The sequence below is a fragment of the Gadus macrocephalus genome, chromosome 17 (assembly GCF_031168955.1).
Source record: "Gadus macrocephalus chromosome 17, ASM3116895v1".
NCBI lineage: Eukaryota > Metazoa > Chordata > Actinopteri > Gadiformes > Gadidae > Gadus > Gadus macrocephalus.
The window spans coordinates 1,373,596-1,392,326 of record NC_082398.1 but is presented as its reverse complement, the minus strand read 5'-3'; the positions used below and the strand labels follow the sequence as shown (position 1 = coordinate 1,392,326).

Here is an 18,731-nt window from a genome sequence, read left to right as displayed (position 1 = left end):
GCCAGCGGTGGGGGGGGGGGGGGGGTGGAGGTGGTGGGGGTGGTGGTGGAGGTGGTTGGGGCAGTAGAGGGGGTGGGGGGGGGGGGGAGGAGGGCGGGGGGTGGGGGAGACCAAACAGTTGCCAAAAGGCGACCAGTGATCCGGGAGTGGTAGCGCTTTGACCCCGACTGAAGAGGTCAACGACGAGGGCTTACAAGCAGCTCCCCTCCCTCCCTCCCTCCCCCACCCTCCCTCCCTCCCCCGGTGCACGTGCCGCGACGCGCCTTTCACCCGCCGCCTCGCTCAATTACACTTCAGAGGGGGGGCTGACACGTCTCCCTGCCGGGGTCACGACCCCGCGACCCCCGGGCTAAGTCTAGGCCTCGTAAAACAAGCCCCTCCGTCCACGACCGCGGGGGCCCGTGGAGGTGGAGGTTGGCGTAAGGTAATGATGTTTTACGGCCGTGTTAACTTTCAGCACCCGGGTAATGAAAGCAGCTTGACCTTGACCTCTCCCGCCCCCCCCCCCCCCGCGGGGACGGCGGAGCCACCCGCTCGTGTCGCCGATCACCAGAGGATCCGTCAGGCGCGGGGGGGAGGGGGGGGGCGTTCACGGGCTGGACGATTTATGGGGGGCCCGTGCGGAATTATTGGTTTCTTTTGGGGCAGAAACGAGGTCAATTACAGCCCCTGCACTTATCCGCAGATCTGTGCGTGGTTTTACGGCGGGTGGTGACGGATCCAGTCGCCACGACGACGGCGAGAGTGACGTGTCCCTTCTCTTTATGTGTCCTGTCTCTCACGTCGACAGACTCACAGATTCTGTCAACGTCAGACCGCCAAGGATTCCAACCTTTCCAGTTTCCCGGTCGCTGGTTAATGCGTTCCGTGAGGTTCTGCGACGGGCTGGGGAGCGATATCACAACACACCGCTGAGACCGGGGGCCTGCCGCGACACGTCCGCACGCGGGAACCGCCCCTCCACCAATCACAGCTCACCGCCAGAGAGTCGGCGCAGGTGAGGCCGCAGTGGGCGGCGGCATCTCGTTCTAGGCTCTTTATTCTTTCAGTTTGTTTCCGTCAGAGGGGGGGAATCTGCGGTAAGACAGCGCGGACGATTCCTCATTGTTGTTCTGTTTTTAGTCTCGCTGTAGGTCACAAACAAGGTTAACAGCAGTGTGGCCGTGAGAGGCCCTGGCTCTGTGTGGGAGAGGGGCCTGCCAGTTGGCACAATGGATGCCCCAGCCGCCACCCCATCCCCCCCACCCCCCTACTCCATGCTTCCCAGTGGGCATTCAGCTGGGCATGCACATGGGTGCTACGTCTCCGCTGGGAGGATCGCGCCTGAGCCCCCCGAACAACAGAGTACGAGTGCCCTCTCAGGACCCAACCGTCACACCCCCGCTGCCAAACCCGCGACCTTTCCCAGGGCAGCAGGCCATGAGCACCATGCATCGGACACGTCGGAATCCAACGCATTAATACCGCTTCTTTTTTGGAGGGAATGAGACGACGACACACTTCACCGTGTGCGATGGTTTTTTTTTTTTCTCGTTGTTTTCCGTTGCGGTCACACGCGGCCGCATCGGAGACAGACCGCAGAGGAGCCGCTGAGCCGCGAGCGCCGACGCTGTCGCGGCCGGTTCCGTCGCTGCGTTCCGCGCCGCGGTTCAGTTTACGCAACGGTCGCTCTCCCCTCGGAGGACGCGCGTTTCACGGGTCACGTCTTTGCGTCGGACCGCGCGAGCAGTTTGTTTGTTTGTTTGTTTGTTTCGTACAGTTTGCAACAGAACAAAGGAAGCAGCCTCCATCCTGCCAGTGTCAGAAAACTTTCCAACCAGCCCCACTGCATTGCGGATGCCAACCGACGAATCAAAGGCACGCTGCATCCAAACAAAGAGGGTTTGATGCCAACCTCCGAACCTCTGACAACCATTACTGGCCATTTCCCTGCCTCCCTGGCACGGCGGAAAACAAAATGGCGCCGCACCACACGCTACCACAATATGGCTGCATTGTCTAGAGATGGGCACAGTTTGGCAGGCAGAGGGGAAGACAGCGCTTTCACCTCCCGAGCGGCGGAAAACCGCGGCCGCCACCGGAGAAATACTTTTGAAATAATGCCAATGTAGCGTCGTGTAAGATCTCACTCACAATAAATAGTGACGATGAGGACAACTGGAAATGATGAGCTCGCAATCCTTTCACTCATTTATAGAAACCTTAACCGAAAAAGACAAATGTATACATTGTGAAAGAATGTATGTTTCACATCCGATTCAAGCATTTGTGATATTAAAATCGTACCCCAAAAAGGCTTCTCCAAGGTTGATACTGAACAGTTAAAACCCACAGCAGATGCAAACGAGACAACCAACGGCATCTTACAAAAGACACAAAAGAGGGGCTGATGCCAACCCTGGTGCCAATGGCAACCATTATTGCCTCTCTGCGGTGCCTTCTGCTTTCCCTGGCACTTATCAGACACAAAATGGCGCTTCGTGTTGCATGATTACAAGCTAGCTCTACGGACATTTCTACCTCGACTACGGTGGGATCGCTTTGGGTGCAAGTGGATTCAGTGCTACTACAGCAAAAAAAATAAAAAAAAAGATTAAAATGCATTTTTAGGGTTTGGATGTGAAAATTGAACGATGACTAATTTATAGAAAACAGACGCATGTGTTGAGACGATGATAATTCATTGATAGTGGAAACAGAAGGAGGCTGGAATCACAATATTTGGGTTGCGGGAATTGTTGTAAAAGGGGGAATGTGAGGAAATTTTGATTCTTTGTTTGCTTATTTGATATTTTCACAAAACCAAAACAGCAGTCACCATTGATTGAATCTAACCATTGATCTGTTTCAACTTACTTTAAAGAGCTCCAAACTGACTACAAAACGTGTGGCTGCTAACATCATGGAATATATTTACCAAATATATTTTACTATTACTACTACTAACATGTTAGAAATAAAAATTGCAAATATGGCAGGACTGGCGACTTGTTATTATAGAAAGAATATATCAAAATGATGGATCATAATGACTGCAATTATCATTATAATTATAATTCAAACTGAATGTAACCAATTATAATATCTATCAATTGTATCCCCCAATTGACTTTGTATTAAAAAAGCATTGTATTTTAATTTCTAATAAATCTTCTAGACAAAAAACTATCCGGTGAAGAAATTGAATTGAAAAAATTTGCAAAACAAATATGTAAAACCAACAAAACTATTCAAATATATGATGAATATAAATAAAAAGGTGTATTTACTATCTTGTAAAGAGTAACGCAAATTACATATTTAAATAACAATATGTGATATTCTTTATCATATGCTGGTACAAAAATATTTTGAATAAATTATTTTAAGTTTGTATAAATTATATTGTAGAACATAATATTATAAATAATAAAAATACCATATTTTATGTTTGAACCAAAATGCCTCAGTAATATAAGAGGATATATTCAGGTGCATGTAAATGACCCGACTAAATAAAAACCTACAAACAGAATAAAATCATCGCAGGACAAATCCCAAACAAGTCCATGACGACGTCCCACTTGGACATCATCCAGACTGAAAGACCACAAGTCCAGAAAGCAGAGTGTGACCTTATCACCCCATCCATACTAACACACACACACTCCCCTCCCCCCCACCCTCCCACACACACTCCCGGCCGGCCCCCCTTCCTACCTTGGTCTTGGACGTAGTACGCCAGGAACAAGTCCAGCTCCTTGACGGACACGGTGATGTGGTGCGGCTGCACGCACAGCGCGGGGTTGGTGCAGTGCGGGGACTTGACCAGCCGCTCTCCGTCCGTACTCTCCAGGGGGATGCCTTTGAAGAGGATGACCATCACCAAGTCCAGACGCCACACTTTGTCCGCCTGCCGCAGGCAGTCGATGCGGCGGATCTTGCCCTTCTGGTCGGGGTTGGACAGCACGCAGCACGGGTGCTTCTTGCCGGTGACGCTGAGGACAAAGTCCTCGCGGTACTCTTGGCGAATGTCCTTCCTCAGCTTGGCCAGCAGCCGCGACGCCCACTTCTGCTTCACCTCGGCCTTCTCGCCCAGCAGCTCGTCCTTCACCGCACGCTCCTCGTCCTTGGACATGCGCTTCTCGTGCTTCTTGAAGTACTTGCGCTTGCGGGCCTGCAGGTTGAACCAGGTGTAGGCGATGGCGCGCACGTGCGGCAGCAGCGCCTCGATGAAGGGGTGGAACTCATCCTGGGGTCGGGCGCCGGGTAGGGGAGGTGAAGGGAGAGAGGGGGAGACAGAAGGGGGAGAGAGAGAACAGGAGACGGCGTTTAGACTAGAGGACAGGCATTCTGGACAAGCGACACACGTTGACTTTTGAGTCTGGATCACACTTCTCTGAAGCGACTAGAACACACACTGTTGCCCGACACACAACCGCCGCACAACCCAACACAGCACCGCACAACGTCGTGGGCTGCGGCTAAACTCACTAACGACAAAACAAACAATCACCAGTCGAGTACGAGTGCGATGTTGGCATTACCATCCGAGATGTATGGGGACGTATTGAGGGCACAACAAGGAAATCCAGTGTTTGCGTTCAAACGGCGGCGACGCCACAATAGCTCGGAGCACAACGAGCAGTGAATGCGCTGGAGTGTCTGCCCCCTCTCTGCTCTCTCTCCCTCTCTCTCGTTCCAACACTCGCTGGGTTGAGGAGAATGCTCTGAGCGCCTTTACACACACCGACACACACACACCAGCTCTTATCAAACTATTCCCGCTTGCTCATGAGGACTTATCCGTCAAATATTAACCAAAAGATAAAACGTACCAGTCCAAAAGCGAGGACTGGGTCAAATCAATCCAATAAATTAGCAGCAGAACTAAACAGATTGAAATGCATTCCTAGCCGGTGCAGACGTGTTGGGAGAGGGCCTCGATCACGCACCCACTGCGGGGACGTACAAGAGCTGAACTTGGGGGACGAGAAGGAACCTGGGAGAAGTTGCTTTTAAAGTAAAATTGTTCACGAGATATGTTTGACGAGAGGATCATTTTGTTGTGGGAGACGGGTGATTTCTGAGAGTTGTTAAAATCGAGGGGTTCAGATTGTCGCATTCAGGTGAAATGTTGGGTGAAACATCACACCGGTTCATTTGTGCAGCTACGCTGACCACACAAACCAAACCACATACTTGAGTCATAATTTTAGCCCGACATGAAAACTATAAAATATGAGCCGTGGTTAGACGGGTCATATTTTATAGTTTGATTATAATAATTGGTCCATTCTCAGAAACATGAACGTAAGAATTTAAAGAATAACATGTTTATATTCAAGCTCCGATGAAATACAAATTGAATTAAATGAACATCATTAAAGTGAAAATTATACACGACTGAGTTTAAGTTTTGGATGCAATACTAAGAGTGTTGGTTTGGGTTTAAACATTTTAAAATCGTAGCAACAGAAGGAGAAACATGGAAAGGGGAACTTGGCATTGTTTTAAGGTCATTAAAATGTCAAATTGAATAAACCATAAGATGCCTCATTTAAGTGGGTCTTTGAAGAGTTAAAACCACATATTGTTCTTTGGAGAAGCAGGCAAGCATGGGAAACCACAGAAATCCCCTCCCTGTGTCTCTACGTGTGTGAGTGTGTGTGTGTGTGTGTGTGTGTGTGTGTGTGTGTGTGTGTGTGTGTGTGTGTGTGTGTGTGTGTGTGTGTGTGTGTGTGTGTGTGTGTGTGTGTGTGTGTGAGAGAGTGTGTCGGTGCCGTGAGTGAGCTTTCCTAAGAAGGCATAGCACTCTTGATACACACTTTCAAGCAATAAAACAAAAAGCCTTCGAGCGAACCTCAGAGAGTGACAAACTAAAGGCATGTTTCAGGCTTTACACGCTGCAGAAATAAAAATATAAATAAAGACAAATGCATGGTTTTGTATTCTGATATTTTCCGGAGAAACACTGTAATGTTTTTACCCAAAACTTTAAAAAAACTGAGTAATGTATGTGTCATGTAAATTATATAATTCTAGTTTTTTTGTCCATAGTGTGATTTGTATAATATTTCATTACAAACTGAGGCCATTTCAGTTTCCATGTGCAAACTAAAAAAGAAAATAATAATTACATAAAAATCCAAGTCCAGGACAACATGTTCTGCCGTGGACACCACCTTCGTTAATATTCCCCCACCTCGGGCTGGCTGACCTCAGAAGTCCCACACTATTTTATGATTCTTTAAGATATAAAGTCTGCAGCCAAACAGCTCGGAAGATAAATGGCTTGGAGGCCCGGGCTATACACTTCAGCCGAAGCCATAAAAGCACAATCCTCTTAAGTACAAACTAAACCACATCTCAGTCAATCACTGACTTATGCCAAGTCAAATATAAACAGTCAGACTGAGTCAGCCAAAACAGACGGCTACTCCTCCAACTTTGGGAATTAACTTTGTCATTAGTCGGATCTTCCTCGAGTCGAGAAGGGCACTTTATCTCCTTCCAGTTCCGTTTTAACAGCGTGAAGGGGTATCGATTGGGATTCAAAGGCATTTGCTGAACAGGGCCTAATAAAATACAATAAAAAAATACAATCTACTAATTGTAATGCAGAGTATAAACCACAAAAACACACAAACTCAAAGTCGGTGCAGCTCAGTGAGGGAACTATACCTCCACGTCTGTAAATAAATTAAAAATACATTCCAGGTTGCACAACTAAACGAGTAATGCACTTACGCACAACTTTACGCATAAACTGAGCGTGTCTCACGGTTTGTGCCTTTACCTCCAAATCAATGTAAGGCGATGAGACACACTCTAACACGATCCGACCCGGGTTTAGTGTCGGGGTCTATGCGTCTCCACGCGATCAACACAACGCATGCATGCAACACCCAAAGCAGCGACAACATGCAGGAAAACGAAGAAATGAATTCGGTCGGTGAGGAAAACGGGGGCTGCCGGTTGCATTAATCCAAGAACCGGTTGAAATTGAATAAAAGACAGAAATACCTGAGTGAGACAAATGGGCGAATACATGGCGACCCGGCTGTGAATCAACGTGGTGCGAAGGGTTCCTCTCGGAGCGCAGGGTCACCTCACCGCGCCATGCCCGTGCAGCGCGCACGACTCTTCTGCACTTTATCCGCGTGGAACCGGGCTATCCAAGAACATCCATCAAGGTTTTCCCCCCTGATCCAAAGATTGTCGATTCTGCGATAGAATATAAAAACTGAAAACGCAGGCGATTCAAAACCGAGGGAAAAAATGTCTGAACTTGATCGGAGCTCTGCGAATATTCTGTAAATATTCGTATGCGTAAAAAGAGAGATCGCTCTACTGGATTATATCTCTCGTCCGCGCCTCCAAATTGGCGACGGCTTCTTGTTTTATAGCATAGAGAGAGAGAGAGAGAGAGAGAGAGAGAGAGAGAGAGAGAGAGAGGCTCCTCTGCTCCGGGTGTACCCTTCCCGTTTCCAACTTGATCAGAGGACGGATCGCGAGTGGAGCCGCCTTCGCTCAGCTCTCAGCCTGCTGCACGATCCAGCAAATCAGACCCAACTTTGTTTTTTTTCTTTCTTTCACCCCACGTAATTACACAGTCACACGCCTCCTCCTCCTCCTCCTCCTCCAAACACACATTCCATATCCTTCCATCCCACCACCTCCTCATCTACCCCCCCCCCCCCCCCTCTGTCTCTCTCTCCCCCTTTCTCTCTTTCCCTTTTTGTCTCTCCCCCCTCTCTCTCTCTCTCTCTATCTCTCTCCCCCACTTTCAGTCGCTTCCCACTCGGTGAGAATTATTTAATGAGCGACGGACCTTGGCCCACAGAGCTCACAGTCCGATATATAAACGGAATGGACACATCTATTCTGTCCTTGTACACCTTGACTTTGTTCCGGAATATTTACGGAGGGGGGGGGGAGATCTTTTAAGTATTTCAGCATAACTATTCCAGATCTCCAACGTTAAAAACATGTAGTTGCATTGCGCTGGATCAAACATGTAATGAGTATTCAATAACATTTAGAATATAGATTTAAATCTGATCGGGGGGCGGGGCTGCCGACTTTCTGCAGAATCAGTCTGGCTGGGGTGGGAGGGAAAGTATACTTCTAATTTTCCTAATGGATAGACAGGCCCCTGGTACCAAGTTGAACTTGTGTGCGTGTGTGTGTGTGTGTGTGTGTGTGTGTGTGTGTGTGTGTGTGTGTGTGTGTGTGTGTGTGTGTGTGTGTGTGTGTGTGTGTGTGTGTGTGTGTGTGTGTGTGTGTGTGTGTGTGTGAGAGAGAGAGAGATGAGGAAATAAAGAATTGACCTGTCTTTTAAATAATAAAGAATTTACCTGTGCATTGGTTTGTTGTGTGTGTGTGTGTGTGTGTGTGTGTGTGTGTGTGTGTGTGTGTGTGTGTGTGTGTGTGTGTGTGTGTGTGTGTGTGTGTGTGTGTGTGTGTGTGTGTGTGTGTGTGTGTGTGTGTGTGTGTGTGTGTGCGTGCGTATGTATGTATGGTGACCTATAGAATTGTCCACATTCCAGCAGAAGTTCATTTGCCAATAACCGGGCGGGAAGGTTAGCGCAGGCGAAGGGATTCGGTGCCAAATCCACTACTATTCTGGCGCTGCAGTCGTCCACTCATTCGCGTCAGCCATGTAACCCACTTTCTCTTTTTTTTCCTCTCCAGTCGAATGACTGTTCGCGTTTCCCTTGGCACGCGTGATACTCATCACGGCCAGGCACGACACATCGACCCAACACGTCTGTTACACACGTTATTACAAGTTATTATGACACGTTATTGCGCAGCAGCACACCGCAAACCAGTAGTAACCCGTTCCACGTACCATGGCACTGTACTGCATGTATTAACTGGGGGGGATCCTGGAGTCTGTGGACACCCAAGCCGTCAGCTTCACATTTCTCACGTTCAACTTTCTGCTCTGGATTTGTTTTCCCCTCGCAGTGCAAAAAAAAAGAGTCAACACCGGAAGACAAATCTTGGCACAAGGCAGTTGAGAAAAAAATATAAAAAGCGTGCAAACTTTTTTTTTCCTGATCTTCCCTTTCCTTTGCGAGTCTTTCTCCTCGGATGGGCTCGACGCTGCGGACTTGAACCGGGTCCAGAAGAGGAGTTCTCGGTGCTGGGTCTCCGCCTCCACTCTCTCCGACCCGCCGTCCGGCTTTCCAGCCAGGAAGGGAAAAAAGCCTTTTGCACTAGAACTTGAATCCTCGCCTCCCCATTGGCCAGAGCCACTGCCCCGGGACTAAACCCTGCACCCCAGGCCCCTGACTTCCGCTCGCCTGACGCACTGCTGGTGGGTTTGCAGAGCAGTGGTCGCCTGACACGTGACAGCCCACTGCTGGACACTGGAGGGGAACATGCATGACTTTGCGCACGGCGGGTAAAGTCTGCAGCGAGGAGGTCGAGATAATAAAGTTATACCGCCATGGTCGCGGACATTGCTGGTGGGCCACAATGTGACAGGAAGCACGGAGAATAATAATAATTCAAGCCCTAATTAATTGGAAAAGAGGGTCATCATTATCAACATTAGCAGAGGGGAAAAAATGCAATATATCTGCTATTTATAGATAACTCAGTAATAGCACGAATGATTAAAATAATAAATCACCCAGATGTAGGGCTATTCTGTGAGCAGGCCTCGGCTCTGGGAACCTGGTTTTGAGTAGACCTGCCTTAAAAGCTGACCAAACCTCTCGCATTATCTCGTTATTAACCAACATGTTCAACACACCCATATTTATATTCATATTAATATTCTTGATTGAGGATCAGATGATCATTCATGTCGTTACAGCGTTTGGATTCGCCTCATGCATAACGGTGTGAATTTTGAGAATTCCCCCCCCCTCACATCAAGGCACACACACACACCCAATACGATGCACTCTATCCATTATAATAATACAATTTAATATAAATTAATAGCACGTCCTGGCGGTGGTTTTTCTTTACCGTGTTACCCTGAAATCAAAGATTAATTAGAGGTTTTTTGGGGGGTTGTGAATTGTAGTGGATCTTTGCAGGTCTTTAAACGCTACTCAGTTTATATATATTATAATAAGCTGTGATTCTGCGGGCCTGAACGCTTGTTGTGTGTTCCTCTGACGGCGGAGGAGCAGACGGAGGGTTCAGATCCCCTCTGCTGAGGAGGTGCTGCCGCCTCGTGGCCACTTTGCTCATGGACCACGTTGAGGAGATAGGAAATACCACGTAATGAGATCCGAAACCATAGCAGACGAAAAAGCGAGTGTTTTTTCCTTTCTTATTGAAATAATCAACGTAAAAATATTTCTTTATTATTTAGTTTGAAATTAGAATAATTCTTAATTTTATCTTTTATTTTATTTCATTTTTAAGGCATTGATATGCGTTACAGGAATTCAACGTGGTTTAGTTTTTAAAATCCCAACCTGCATGCATAGAGAGAAGAGAAGGTATCATTACGCACATGGAGGCCCTCCCTCACCTTGTGCCTCGTTTCAGAAGCCGCAGCTGGAACCAGCCTCCTATCCTCCTCGATGCACCACACATCAGGCCTCTATAGGTGGGAGTGTGTTGAGCCGAACACACAGGCTGCGTCAAACACTAAAAGGTGCACTATGAACACACTCGTTTGCTTATCAGCGAGGAGCATGCGCAGTAAGACCTGTCAGAGACGTAAGGATGACCCCATCTTTTTCCCTACAGCCGTTGGAAATATGTAGCCTATATATATATTTCTAAATTGTTTAGATGTTTTAATTATTCGAAATAGGCCGAAATATAGTTGAATATATAGATAGAAATCACAATAATCATTTCTATTATTATTATATATATTTGATTTGTATTCAATATTGTATTAGTTTAAACTTTTACTTGTTGACCCTTTATCAGCCGTTGCAAACACTGCTGTAGGCTACAACCTTAACAACATTCACAGATTGGCTTGACCACGTCTGAAGTGAATAAACTGGAGACCGTTTTATCTGGCAGAACTTGCATCTAGACATATATTACCGACTGCGTTTGACAGGTCTATGCTGCCCTCTATATATTTATAATATGTTTTTAGGTGGACACAAAGTAGACCTATCCCCACTCGTCATTGAATGAGCTCCTGAATGAGTTTCATTCACCCGTATCTGTTCTGTAACGAGAGGCATTGGATCTCAGAGTTACATGACGCATCCGCGAGGCCGAAGAACTTCTGTTTGCAGACGTGCACATTTAGAGGACGCAAGGGTTTCAGATCCCGCCGGTGACACGCGTCATCCTCCTCGACTCATTCCCTCACCGGGCCCGCCTAATGAGAAGCGATGCTCGCTCTTCCTCTCTGCATTCGTCTTTGTCTGTTCTCTTTTTTTTTTATTACACTTCATTTGCTGACACTTCACTTCCTGAGGCAAACTGCGGCGGTGGTGGCGACGGCTCCGAACACTTCACCCTTTGCACTTCCAATTAGCCCTCATGATTTCAGTAATCAAATGATGTATGAGCACTTTTGCGCTAATAGGTGCAAGTGGCTTTCTGGCAGAAGCCTCCGCGAATGCCTTTGGATTTGACACACACGCACGCGCGCGCGCACGGGCACCCACGCACGCATGCACTACAAACGCGCAGACACGTGCACCCCTGTGCATGAGTCAGGGGGCTCACACATCCTTTCACGCAGATATGCTCACTCGCATACACACACACACACACACACACACACATACACACACACACACACACACACACACACAAAGAAAGACACACACAAGTGTGTGCGCACAAGCATGCACGCACACACACAGACACACTCAAATATGTGCATGCACACACACACACACACACACACACACACACACTGATAAAAATGCATACACACACACACACACACACACACACACACAGACAGCACAGCACATTGCGTCAGTAAAATAGCGTCACAGTGTGACTATGCAGACACACCCACTCAGTGACCGGGCCTGACCGGGTCCAGGAGCCGGCAGCAGTAAAGAGAAAGTCATTCAAATGAACGCATCGATGGATGACAGGCAATCCTCACAAAAGTGGCTCAGAAACTTTTCAAAAAACATTCAGAGGTTCCCTCACAAACGAGGTAGCCTGAGGAAGACCCGACTGCGTTGAAAACGTTGCAGCACTATTAAACATTTTGGACGTGCAGCAGTGTGCGGGCGCCCCATTCTTGAAAGTTATGTCCCGCCCTTTTGGCCCAGCATCTCAACGACGGGGACGATCACACGACCACTACTCCTCACAAATAAAACATCCCAATCAAACATGAAGCTTAAGAAAACGTTGGCTACGGTAGAATAAAGAGATTCTGCACTGTAGTGTCTAACCACTGCTGTCTGGAGCTCTAACCACCGCTGAGTGTCTTGTAAGAATAAAGCCTTGTTGTTGTTTTGGTGGGACCTGTGGTGAAAGCGTGGTGGTGGAGGAATCGAAAACCTCTGAGACGCAGCTGAGCATCAAGATGAGGGAGGGGGGGGGGGGGGGGGGGGCGGGGTGGAGACACATAACAATGGCGGCAGTCACACGAGTAAAATAAATATTCAGAAAGAAATGTCAGGCTGGCGTGGCTCTTGAAGCCTGGGAAAGGCGCGGGTTGGACAGAAGCTCTTTGTTTCCCACTATCAAATTAACACTGAGGAGAGGTTCAGTGGGGGGCCAGCCGCAGGTTGGAGACATCCTACGGTCGCTCATCCGTTGGGGACCAAAGCTTCCTCTCGCCGTGTTCGTTGGCGTGATGGTAAGCATGGTTCTATTCTGTGTTTTTACTTCGTTTTTTCTTTTTAGACTAAACAATGAATGGGATAGTGTGCACAACGTGAATTTAAACAGAAAGCTGTCCCCAGGTTGGCACACACACGTTCTGTCCTCAAACAATGATCGGATTTAAGAATGTGTTTTAATTACGTATCCCGGTATAGGCGTCAAACCAGAGGTCAGAGTTCGGCCTCGGTGAAGCGTTTGCTTATGTTTCGAAAAAGTTTCGGAAACATCCCATAATGAAACAATTAGCTGCGTTTTAATTGACTCACGGTTCACAAAGTTTCAAAAACATCCCACAATGCACCAATTAGACACTCAGTGAGAACTCCCTGGAGTTAAACCTCCCTGTTTCAAACACATCTACACCCAACATGACCCCACCCATACAACGACCACCAAGACACCACCCATTCAACGACCACGAAACACCACCCACACAACGACCACGAAACACCACCCACACAACGACCACGAAACACCACCCATTCAACGACCACGAAACACCACCCACACAACGACCACGAAACACCACCCACACAACGACCACGAAACACCACCCATACAACGACCACGAAACACCACCCATACAACGACCACCGAGACACCACCCATACAACGACCACGAAACACCACCCATACAACGACCACGAAACACCACCCACACAACGACCACGAAACACCACCCATACAACGACCACGAAACACCACCCACACAACGACCACGAAACACCACCCATACAACGACCACGAAACACCACCCACACAACGACCACGAAACACCACCCATACAACGACCACCGAGACACCACCCATACAACGACCACCGAGACACCACCCATACAACGACCACGAAACACCACCCATACAACGACCACGAAACACCACCCACACAACGACCACGAAACACCACCCACACAACGACCACCGAGACACCACCCATACAACGACCACCGAGACACCACCCATACAACGACCACGAAACACCACCCACACAACGACCACGAAACACCACCCATACAACGACCACGAAACACCACCCACACAACGACCACGAAACACCACCCACACAACGACCACGAAACACCACCCATACAACGACCACGAAACACCACCCACACAACGACCACGAAACACCACCCACACAACGACCACGAAACACCACCCACACAACGACCACGAAACACCACCCACACAACGACCACGAAACACCACCCATACAACGACCACGAAACACCACCCATACAACGACCACCGAGACACCACCCATACAACGACCACGAAACACCACCCATACAACGACCACGAAACACCACCCACACAACGACCACGAAACACCACCCATACAACGACCACGAAACACCACCCACACAACGACCACGAAACACCACCCATACAACGACCACGAAACACCACCCACACAACGACCACGAAACACCACCCACACAACGACCACGAAACACCACCCATACAACGACCACGAAACACCACCCACACAACGACCACGAAACACCACCCACACAACGACCACGAAACACCACCCACACAACGACCACGAAACACCACCCATACAACGACCACGAAACACCACCCACACAACGACCACCGAGACACCACCCATACAACGACCACCGAGACACCACCCACACAACGACCACGAAACACCACCCACACAAAGACCACGAAACACCACCCACACAACGACCACGAAACACCACCCATACAACGACCACCGAGACACCACCCACACAACGACCACCGAGACACCACCCATACAACGACCACCGAGACACCACCCATACAACGACCACCGAGACACCACCCATACAACGACCACCGAGACACCACCCACACAATGACCACGAGACACCACCCATACAACGACCACCGAGACACCACCCACACAACGACCACGAAACACCACCCACACAACGACCACCGAGACACCACCCATACAACGACCACGAAACACCACCCACACAACGACCACGAAACACCACCCACACAACGACCACGAGACACCACCCATACAACGACCACCGAGACACCACCCACACAACGACCACGAAACACCACCCACACAACGACCACCGAGACACCACCCACACAACGACCACGAGACACCACCCATACAACGACCATCAAGACACCACCCATACCGAGACACCACCCATAAAGAGACACCTTCCCCCCGAGGGGTGACGGAGACAGACGGCAAAGGTCTCCCTGACTGCAGGGTCACCACAACAGAACCACAACAGAACCACAACAGCACCCACAACAGAACCACAACAGAACCACAACAGAACCACAACAGAACCACAACAGAACCACAACAGAACCACAACAGCACCCACAACAGAACCACAACAGAACCACAACAGCACCCACAACAGAACCACAACAGAACCACAACAGAACCACAACAGAACCACAACAGCACCCACAACAGAACCACAACAGAACCACAACAGAACCACAACAGAACCACAACAGCACCCACAACAGAACCACAACAGAACCACAACAGAACCACAACATCCCCTCAACAGAACCACAACAGAACCACAACAGAACCACAACAGAACCACAACAGCACCACAACAGAACCACAACATCCCCTCAACAGCACCCATCACCCAGCCCAGCCCAGCCCCGGCCCAGCCCCGGCCCAGCCCCGGCCCAGCCCCGGCCCAGCCCCGGCCCAGCCCCCGGCCCAGCCCCCGGGCCGCAGCCACTCACCATCCACCAGGTCCGGGCCGCGGTGTCGTAGCAGAGCTGCCACTTGACGGCGCGGTCGCCGGGGGTCCCGCTCATCCTGACCGCGGGGCCGTGGGGCCCGGGGCCGCTGGGTCCGAACCGATCCATCCGCCCGGATCAGAGGGACGCTCATCAGGAGAGGAGAGGAGCAGAGGGGGGGGGGAGGAACCGCAGGCCGGGCCCGGAGAAGAGGGCCAATCAGAGCCGGGCAGAGACAGACTGAGTGTAATGAGGGGAGGGGGAGGGGAGGGGGGGGGGGGGGGGGGGGCGGCGCAGTGGAGTGCAACAAAAGTTGACCCTGTTGACTTGAAGCTGCGCTGGGTGTAATGGCACAAGCTGTGGCACTGTGTAACCCCCCGGTACCCACACACACACGCACACGCACACGCACACGCATGCACGCACACGCTCGCACACACACACACAAACGCTACCTCACACACACACACAGACATGCTTTCTCGCACACGCACGCATGCACACACGCTCGAAAACTCACACACCTACGCACGCACACAAAACACACACGCCACCACCACACTCACGCGTACACAGGCACAGACACTCGCTCGCACACACATTCACACACACCCAGGCTTGCACGCACACGCACACACACACCACTACTGCTCAACTCAAATCACATGGCTGGCCTTCAACACATGGTGTTTGGAGTCCAACATTAGGTCAGATGTAGTAGTTATAGATTAAATACATCACTGCGCCAAAGCTGTAAGTGAATAACTGGGACTGCACAGGAGATCAGACTGCTGATGATCTGAGACAGTCAACTAACGACAGACTCGTGTCCACCCTGATGAATAATAACCAGCGCTCATCGGATAACTTATAAACTCTGCTGGTTAATTGCTGTAATTGATCGCCTGACGCTAATTAATTTACCCCTTCCATGTATTTGTGTGATGTTGCCCGGGCGATGTGTTGTTAAAGTAATGACATCACCAAGATAGATAATTGTGTATTAGGTATGAGCTGCACATAAATATTCATTAGCTGGTGAATATTTATGATTCACTTATTGCAACAAAAAAAAAACGGATTGGATAATGATGCAGCCTCGTTAGGATGGTACAAACACAGTGCGTGCACACACACACACACACACACACACACACACACACACACAAACACACACCCACACACACACACACACAGTCAACATTCAAGGTTAAACGGAGAGGCATATACAAAACCTTCTTCCATGTTCTGAAGTGAAGAGCGTGAAAAAGGAGTTCTGTTCAACAGACATCATACATCCAGCCTTTGTATTAGGAGGCTCCATCAACCCCTTTATAATCTTTATAATCTTCATAAAATAGGATCTTATAATCTTCAACCAGGATCTGTTCCTGTCCATCGACTGAAGCAGAGAAACATGGCTTCTATCAACAGCAGTAGCAAAGGGGTTATTTTGATTATATAATCTCCTGAAAATCTAAATCAGAGGCCTGTGGATTGAAGATGCGTACACTGTATAACTGTATATTGAATATAAATCAAGTCTTAGACCCTTGAGAGTTGACTCATAAATTAATTCCCCGGTACTGATCTACCCCTCACCACTTGATGGTTTTGCGCACCGGTCTGTGTTTCAGTGGATTTACACATCTGAATAAGCCGTGTAAATAAACATGGCTGCCGCTCCATTCCCATGTCCTCTGGCTCTGAATGGAGCTTTTCTCCACCGGCCGCATTCCAAACCTCCTCGCTGAAGTCATTCAACGGCAGCTGGACGTCCAGGAGCTGTGGGAGGCATTAGCAAGTGGTCCCGGGACGCTTGATGACGCAATCCGTCTAGCCAGCCCCCCCCCCACCGCACCCCCACCCTGAGTACCTAGGCCGGATTGAGCCCATGAGCACTTGAACGAGGATGAATATGAATCCATTCATCAACGTTTTTTGCTATGGTCTATATGTAGGCCTATATGATATATGTAAAACTCACCATTTTAGACTATAGCTTTTATGTAAGGGGTCCTTTTATGCATTTGTCAATTTTATTTTTAATTGTACTGATTGATTCTTGGTTAAAGCAACCCGTTTGTGTTTATTATGTAAAGCACTTTGAATTTAATTTGCGTTCAAATCTTTTGAGCTTTAGGCAATAAAGCTATGTAAATAAAGTATGATTGGAACGATATTCTCATTTCAAAAATACCATTTTATTATTATTATTATTATTATTAATAAATATTATTTGTGATTACTCCAGAATGACAATAGGAGCCCTACAGGAAAAATAATGATTCTTAATATAAGGGATTTCTTTGATGGGTGAATACAAATACCCATGATGCATCATAAGACGTTTGAAGTAATGCTGTGAAGAAGTCTTTGTTTGATTGACGCTTGGACATTTGTTTGTTCTGTTGCCATGGTGTGTATGTGATGCGTGGATGTCTTGTTTGGAAAATGTAAAGTATGTTGTAAAGTCCTTTCTCAAGGTGTACAAAATTGGCTCACCGGTTTATGACACTTAGCTAATCAGTTTGACATAGATGTTAATTTGAACGTATACTGCAGTAATAAAAAGAGTGATTACATTTCAAACCAAAATACAGAAAATAATTATTGTATCATAAAAGGTTCTTCTTTTCATTCACCTTAGGTGTGCTTAAGAGAAACGTCAGAATATAATAGCAGGATATATTATAGCGCAGGGTGCGTCCTATTGATTCTAAGGTAGAAAATCAATACTTTTCATCGTGTTGATTGGATTAACAGTTTCAAGTTCAAATTTTAATGGGATTTCTACTTTGTAGGAACAAACCTCATTTGAAAATCAATAGGCCAATCAATATCTCTACCGGTTTCCGGAAGTCCAGCTGCCAGAGACCTCCATCCTGAAGCTGCTCGCTCAAATAGAGAATATTCATCTCCAGGAACTAAAAGGAGGTTTTTGATCAAGTTAAAACCAAAGTTTGGTCTGTAAGTGGATGACGAGTCAATGGTAGGCCTATATGTTAATCTGCCTTCAGCATCTCCCTGAAGCCAATTCCTATTATTTCTTTTTTTTTCTTTTGCACTTTCCTCACATTAAGGGCATTGTCCAAATGCCCTTTATTTTATCTGCATAACATCTGACCTCATCTCAATGCCCTTAGTGCTATGCTTTCAAAAGTAATAATTTGATTTCATAAGTGCATCACGGTAATATTATTAAAAAGGGATAA

At 48.1% G+C, this 18,731-nt stretch overlaps 1 protein-coding gene across 4 annotated transcripts; it reads right to left on the bottom strand.

Moving 5' to 3' along the window:
* Positions 1 to 399: 399 nt before the first annotated feature.
* Positions 400 to 15,683, bottom strand: LOC132445524 (nuclear factor 1 B-type-like). Of its 4 annotated transcripts, XM_060035590.1 has the most exons (3): positions 9,035 to 9,325; positions 8,837 to 8,948; positions 400 to 4,231 (listed from the first exon to the last, which is right to left on the bottom strand). In XM_060035590.1, the coding sequence occupies exons 2-3, from the start codon at positions 8,852 to 8,854 to the stop codon at positions 3,503 to 3,505; spliced, it is 747 nt and encodes a 248-aa protein (XP_059891573.1). In that variant the 5' UTR covers positions 8,855 to 8,948; positions 9,035 to 9,325; the 3' UTR covers positions 400 to 3,502. The 4 variants fall into 4 exon arrangements, with proteins under 4 accessions (XP_059891573.1, XP_059891571.1, XP_059891572.1 ...); XM_060035588.1 differs by lacking the exons at positions 8,837 to 8,948; positions 9,035 to 9,325 and adding an exon at positions 15,520 to 15,683; XM_060035589.1 differs by lacking the exons at positions 8,837 to 8,948; positions 9,035 to 9,325 and adding an exon at positions 7,006 to 7,638.
* Positions 15,684 to 18,731: the final 3,048 nt, after the last annotated feature.